This window comes from Poromitra crassiceps (genome assembly GCF_964638095.1).
Source record: "Poromitra crassiceps genome assembly, chromosome: 7".
In the NCBI taxonomy this organism is placed as follows: domain Eukaryota; kingdom Metazoa; phylum Chordata; class Actinopteri; order Beryciformes; family Melamphaidae; genus Poromitra; species Poromitra crassiceps.
In genome coordinates this window covers 29,843,654-29,851,268 of record NC_139628.1, presented here as the reverse complement: position 1 = coordinate 29,851,268, position 7,615 = coordinate 29,843,654, and the positions used below count along the sequence as shown (strand labels likewise).

General features: G+C 43.1%; 1 protein-coding gene across 1 annotated transcript in view; it reads right to left on the bottom strand.

Annotated features, from left to right (window-relative positions):
- Window positions 1-948: 948 nt before the first annotated feature.
- Window positions 949-7,615, bottom strand: part of LOC310779527 (diacylglycerol kinase delta-like) — a gene marked incomplete at its 5' end in the record, with an annotated part of 67,174 nt that continues 60,507 nt past the window's right edge. Inside the window, one exon of the mRNA XM_083640053.1 lies at window positions 949-5,687. Within this exon, the coding sequence (XP_083496179.1) occupies window positions 5,635-5,687 (53 nt within the window). The 3' untranslated portion in view covers window positions 949-5,634. The remainder of the gene's footprint in view (window positions 5,688-7,615) is intronic.

Below are 7,615 nucleotides of genomic sequence, written 5' to 3'. Positions count from 1 at the left end.
TTCGCCTTATCGCCCATTTGCTCGAGCTGAACTTTTTCAACTTTGGCAATGTTGTAACCCAGGTTCTTTGAGTGGAGAGACTGTATCTCTCCAGCTATGAGCCGCTCCGAAACTGCTCCAATCAAGGTTAACCAAAAAGGTCATGCCTGCGCGCTGCTTTATGTAGCCTTGAGCTAATCAGTGCGTGGCCACCTATACTGCTGATATATCTCAAAGAGTCTGGGGCCTTAAGTTTGGTCATCCGGTTAAAAAGAAAAACGGCCGTTGCAGATCCGGAACTTTTCTGTGCTCCAAAAAACAATTCTGCTCTGAAAACAGGGAGTCATAGTAAATAAATGTGTTAGTATGTGAGTTATCTAGCGACATTGCTGATGCACAAAAATAAAATGAACACCATACACACATCTGGATCAGGGGGATCTGGTGCGGGTTTTAGGAAGACCAAGACGCCAATAACCAGTCCAGAGACCTTTTATATAGAGACACCCCATCTTCCCGTCACTTCCTGTGTCTGTGCCACGGAGGTTTCGCCACTGCCACGCCCCCTTAGGAGACTGGTTGTCAGCCAATGAAATTGCCTTGATAGACAATCACAAGCTAACAACCATGCCCATTTAGGAGACCGGAAGAGTACCATTTCTTGCAATTGGCCGAACCTGGTGTGGGGTGTCTCTGAGAAGAGCCTCTTCTCCTCTGAGAGAGAGGTGACTCCAAGAGTAATCCATGTCAGCTGAATAGAGTATGTATAGAGGAGAGATAGTCTCTCCGCTCAGAAGACCCGGGTTACAACGTAACCAACCCATATAATAGTGTTAGAAAACACACAGGAGATGTTTCCTTTACATTGTAGACTGCAGATAAATGAACACAACACATACTAGTAAACACAGCAGTTTGACACTTCATTCATTTAATCTCCATAGACTTTCTTTGTTACACACTGCACACGATAGCACAACGAAACACCTGGCAACGTACAGGGTCGTGCAACATCTAGTCTGGCTTCCAGCATTGCGCACACAGTCTCGATATATATACAGGCTGTTCGGATCAGGGATGCGTTCACAAATGTAGTCTATTATGGAATACTGTTGCACAAACATGGTGGAGTGTTCATCGTCCACTGGTCCAGTTTCTCTGCTGTCATTCTCTTCTTCTTCTGTGACTCCTTGTAACTGAAAGAGTTTGATTCCAAAATGACAGTTTCACTCTTTTGGAAGAAAACGAAAAGAAAAGGTGACACACTTACAAAATGATATGATAGCAAAAACAAAAATAATAACAATCAAATCAAATGACTTTTTAAAGAATACTACTGTAAATTAAGTCCTTGGTTGACAAAATGATAATGATATAATGAAAATGATCGATATTTTAAACATATTAAAATGATAAATTCAGATATTCCCCCCCCCCCCCCCCCAAAATGGATTTTCAGTGTGTTCACTTCGACAAGGTGCATTTACCGCATGAATCTACCTAATCTATCCCAAATACTAAACACACCTTTGCGTTCCTTTTCAACACAACGTTAATCATTATAATATATAATGTTGTCAATAAATTCTTCACAATTTCCATGCGCTGCACTGAAATTGAAACCAAATGTGTGCCGGACCCAAACTAGGCACGCGGATGCGATGACATTTTTGAGTGTAGACAATTGTAGAGTGTAGAGACAATTCACATTGATCAGTAAGCCTGTGATTGGAAATAACACTGGAGTTGGAATAAAAATGTCGATAGCTTTGGCGGAAAAGTTGGGGAAACTTTCCTCGTAACATTGGCTGAACGTTGGAAGGACATTGCGATAACATCGGTGTGGCAGTGGAACGATAACAACATTGGCGTAAAATGGGATTTCTCAAGCAGGGAGCGAAGAGCATGATGTCATAAACATCTGTGTATATATATATCTATATATGTTTTAACATCGTTTCATGTTTGGTTAGCTATATTACATTTTATCAACACACTTTTGTCCGTATACATTTGTCATAAATAGAAGGAATATTTTTGTCATCAAACCAATTAAAAAAAACACTCTTAATCTTTACAACACACACACACACACACGCACACGCACACACACATCTCTCCTTGTTTCCCCCCTGTAAAGTTTGCTTCTTTGTAAAGTGCAAGGCAAGATACAGTAAACTTTGAAATGTACGCCTCACAGAAACTTTCGTATTTGCAGCGCACACAAGCACACACGCGTTCTCTCCTTCTCTCACACACACACACACACATTCTTGTACGTCTTACAATCCACTGAACTCGGTACACACTTGGCACGACGATACTAAAGCCTCTCTAAGGCGTAGAGCGTATAGCTGGCACACTATGGGTACAGTAGCACAATCCTACCAGAGTCCAACATCTAAAACGCCTCACAGTAGCTCCGCCCCCATAAAGGGTTAGCCCAGGTCTCACCAGCAACAACTGAGGAAACCCGACGACTACCCCTTTACGCACAAAGGGAAATTGTACAGAAATGATCCGTTACAAATGAAAAGTCTTACTTGTGGATGTAATATTCTAGCTTAGAGCTCTGAAAATCCAACTTGAAGCCATCTTGATTGATCAGACCCGGGGTCACACTGTATTTTAAATGTATTGTTAGCGTTTGTTTTTACCCCCCCCCCCCCCTTGGAGCACCGGAAGGGTGGGGTTTACTTACAGCATCAGGACCGCTAAATCACAGAAGAACTCACGATACAGACTTTCTGATACATTCCATGTGATTGTCTACACCGGAGGTTTGCAAAGTGGGAGGTGGGCCTACCCAGGGGGGGCTCCAAACAGTTTCAGGGGAGGCTCAGTGAATGGACGTGGAAAAAATATTCCATTAGCTATCAAAAGATCACATAGAAGAACCTAAATGTGTGTGACTCCCAGAGTCAGAAACAAATGCATGCCTTCAGACACACCTCTTTATGTATGTCATGTAGTCTGAACAGCAATATCAGGGTATTGATCCCATAGACTCAATTATTGAGTCTATGGGATCAAACAACATCATCACGATTCTATCGGTATCTATAGGAATTGAGCGAAACCAAGCAAGTAAACTGGGGGGGGGGGGGGGGGGGGGGGGGGTTTCCAGGCTTTGACCGAGGGCCGAGCGGGGGCCCGGAGGGTCAGACTTTGAAACCCCCTGGCCTACACTGTTTCTGCCAATCCATTGCATTTGGCTATGTGACAAACCCCACCTGTCTAGTACTCGAAACCACTTCGAAATATCCATGACTACAATTGGCTCTTCATTAGCGAACTCTCCTTGGTAACTCTGACTTCTTTTTTTTATAGGATCATTGCTGTAAAACCTGAGTGGAAGTTGCCTCTAAAACATCGATTCATTTGAACCTTAGTTTGCACAGTTATCCATTTCCGCGCAGCAGCGAATACAAGATGGCGTCAGCTGAGAGGGACGGTAAACCAGACCTGGGTCCATTCACAAAATAACTGTTGTAACTGTCTGTGAAAACAGAGTCATCTCTATGAGGCAACAGCACCCCTCACTGTGAGGCAGAGGAAGGCTAAGTATGGAGCGCATGCAGGGACACACAGAACAGCGTTGAATTGGCTTTGATAATAATATGCACAGTGGCCAAGGAGTTCCTCAAAGGACGGAAGCAGCAAGGCCAGGACAGGTTCACAGATCAACTGTTGGATGATTGATGATCAAAATATTATACTATTCAATACAATACAATCATAAATATGGCAAAGTAGGAGTAATATGGAGTAGTCATAGAATGTTTTGTCGACGTGTCCTTGATGCTTCCTCCTTCTGTGAACACCTTCACCTCACACTGCCAAACACATCCAACCTACTGAGTCGTTTATTTGAGTATTAAAACCTAATTTCTCTCTAAAACAAAAAACAAAAAACAAAAAAAAACAGGGTGAGATCATTTCACTTATTTCAATTTTGAGACCTTACAGTAGGAAGTGATGTACTTCATTTTGAGATACTTTGAGATAGGCATAGGCAGAACTGCCCAGACTATAATGATCCTTAACATATCTTTGAAATTGCGTGTCTTTAACCCACACAGCACAAAGCCTGAGCCAAGATCCAGTTGCGCTCCCTGAGAAGTGGGAAAATTAGGCGAGGCTTCACACTATTATAGCCAACCACCGCATGATAACATGATAACAGTTGACCATGCATTTACAGGCAGATTTCACACTAGTGTGAAAAATGCAGTTATCAAGCCGAAATGTAGAGAATTTTGTGTACTTCATGTTGACAATATAGAGATCTCTGTACGGTAATTTATTTTTTTACAGAGATTGATTGATCCAATAGTTTACACGAGGATAGCATTCAAAATACTGGCAACAATTCAGTATTTGAGATACAATTGTGAAATTTAACACACATCACATCACTGTGACACAAAATGTCATTGTGAGAATTTGCAGTAGCCGTTTACAGTAAATCATTTTGCTGCACTGTGGGCTCAATGTTTGTGGAGGACAGATGCAGTGTAGCAAGTTTGGTGTTAATTGAACAAAAAATGTGGGAGGAGATTATTTGAATTGAATTCGTTTGTCAGTTTTTATGAATTTTCAAAGTTTTGAACTTTAGACGGTTGCTGTAGCGCCACCATCAGGACTATTACCCCACAATTCACGTTGAGGAGGTTTGGCATAGGACTTGATCTATGTGCAAATTGTTGTTTATTTTCATGCATGGGAAGGCAGAGAATAAGCAGAATAATAAAAACATTGTCAAAAACCGGCCCCTATTCAAAGACTCAGATCAGAACGGACATGTTTTGCAGCGCGGCTGCACAGCCTCAGACCACACGAGTCACACGACGGCCTACTAAGAACCACTTTAGAACCACAACAGTAGAACCTCTGTAAAACCATATGATTTATCATTATTATCGTTATTCACAGGTTAATACAAGTACATTCCTCAATATATTTTTTGCAACATTTAAGATATTTTCCATTTCAGCAGACGATAAGGTTGAGATGTTTCAGTTTGTTTGTTCGTTTTGTCGTCGTTATCCGCTGCTGTTGTTGTTCTCATGGCGATAGATAACAACAGCAAATAAATACTCATAGAAAGGCTAAAAAAGAAAAGCAAAAGTCCAAAGTTCAGAAAGGATAAGGGTCAAAAGTGAAAGAACAGAGGGACAGATTCAACCACTGTAACAACTTATCGAGATAGGTATAAAACAAGATGGCTGCACTCATCATGCAAGGAGAGCACCTTTCACAAACAAACACATTTCGTCGTCGGAAAAAGCCGTCGGTCTGCGCCACGTCCCTTTTGACCTGCCGCTTCGACTGTAAGCCCCGCCCACTTCCTGGCTCGAGCAGGTAAACGGAACCAAAAGCAGAACGCCAACGGTGATGCGATGCGATGCAAAGCCCGGACCCCCCCCCCCCTCACAAACGAAAAAACGCTCCTCCCTGTTCGCAAGATGGAGGAGTGAAACGGGGAGGAGATGGCAGAAAGTTTGGAAGATGGCTTTTCCTTTTCTCCCTCGCTCCTCTCTCTGTGGAGCCTCTGCGCCTCCCGCTGAGAGGGGAGGAGAACAGGAGGGGTGCTCCTGCACCCCTGGTTGTCATGATAACGGGGGTGTTTTCAAAGCGCCCCGCTCAGGTCTTTTAGTTGCCCGTGGAATCCGCCTCACTTGCCCCACCTTTGGTATCCCAGGCCCCTGCAGGAGAGAGACAGAGAGAGACAGAGTATATTACAAACAAAAAAGTGATATAGCATTTCAGCTTTCATTGCACTCAAGCTTAAAGGTCCCATTCCATGCAAAAGCTGTTTTTACTTGTAAATGCATATATACTGCTGTCAGCCCTCCCTGTAATGAGTGGTCACACGCTCAGAACTGCCACAGTTGGATTTGTCCCTATCCAGCGTCCCCCTGCAGTCTCCTCCAAGCCACACCCCCAAACGCTTCGTTTGCCCATAGGTTTGCCCAGCGGGGAATTGGGACGTCACTAGCTTCCTCCTGCATACTGCGCGGGTCTCTCTCACACAAGCTACCTGCACCATTTTGTCTATAGCCACAAAATTAACACTTCTAGCTGGAGCGACGCCAACTGTACGTGATCCAGCAACTGCAGAGGTGCATTTGGTAAGTCTAGGCATTTTGAGATGTCCTCTTTAGCGTAGTACCGTTAAGTTAACGATAACTCGCAACCTAGCGTGCTGGTCCACAGACGCTAATCTGATTGGCCGCTGGGAGCCTGGGGCGGGCTCTCCCTCAGCGGCCAATGGGAACTGTTAGTTCTGAATATATTATAGAAACAGGCCATTCTTGGGAAGTGACGAGATGAGGAAGTGAGAACTCCGTCACAACAAACGGGGTTGCTATATTTTCGACAGATTAATCCAGAATCATGTTTTATGGACCAGAGACACACGTTTTTAAGAGGTTACAGCTGCACGAATTGGGACCTTTAAGGTGACCAGATTTCTGAAATGAAAATCGGGGACATTTCCAGTTTAGCAGTCAATATATCATTAAAATATCCAATGTTATTATCTATTAAATAAAAAGGGGGACAATTCAGTTTCATGTATTTTGACCACTAGGGGTGCAACAGATCACAAAACTCACAGATTGGATCATTTTTCGGATCAGCATTTTTTTTTTAATAATTTTTAAAAATGTGCTACTTTGATTAAAGAAAAAACATTCAAATAGGCTATACAAACAATGCAGATGTTCTCATCACAGTGGTATAGGCTACATAGAAACAAGAATATGAATTAAAAAAATGTAGTAGCCTAATTATTTACTCAACAAAATTTAGATAAATAAACTCTAATTAATAATACAATTATTTGCTACTTTCTCTCTAATGCAGAAACCTCTCCTGTCTGTCTCTGTAGTCTTGCTCAGTGTCCCGCCCTCAGCACTATCTGATTGGTTACACGCCTATGCCACAGACAGGCAAAGAGACAGCTGGTTCAACCCTCAGCCCCGAGTATGAGAGGGAGTTGAGCCCCGTGGGGTACCCGTACCATAGGTTGAGAACCACTAACCAGTATTCAAACGGAAACAGCGGTGCTTTGAATTGTGGAGGAAACAACTTGGCAACCGTAGCAAATGGTGCACACCGTTTTACAGTTTGAACACACCCTGGCAGTTGCTCACAACGAGCGGAGCTTTCTCTGTCTGTGTTTTTTTCGAGAGGAAGGCAAGCAAGCTGCAGGCAGCATATTGCCGCGTAAGTTGCATAAAGATCACAATCTTGTGATCTATTTCAATTATGACAAGCATGCCCAGTTTCCCAGTTACACCACTGAAAATGTCCGAACTTCACAGCCTACGGGATGTCACTCAAATCAGTCCCCCCCCCCTCCTTCCCGAACGTAACGTGACGCATCTGTCTCGTTTCACTGCAACTAATTGTTACACTTTCAAAAAGTAATAGCGGCAGTTAAACTGTATTTCACTTAATTTGACTTCACCACACACACACACACACACACACACACACACACACACACACACACACACACACACACACACACACACCAAATCATATATCACTTTAAAGGACTGCACTTTACATTTGGTGATTGTGTTCTTATATTGACACGTTTCCTGGGCACTTCCGGTTTGCTTCC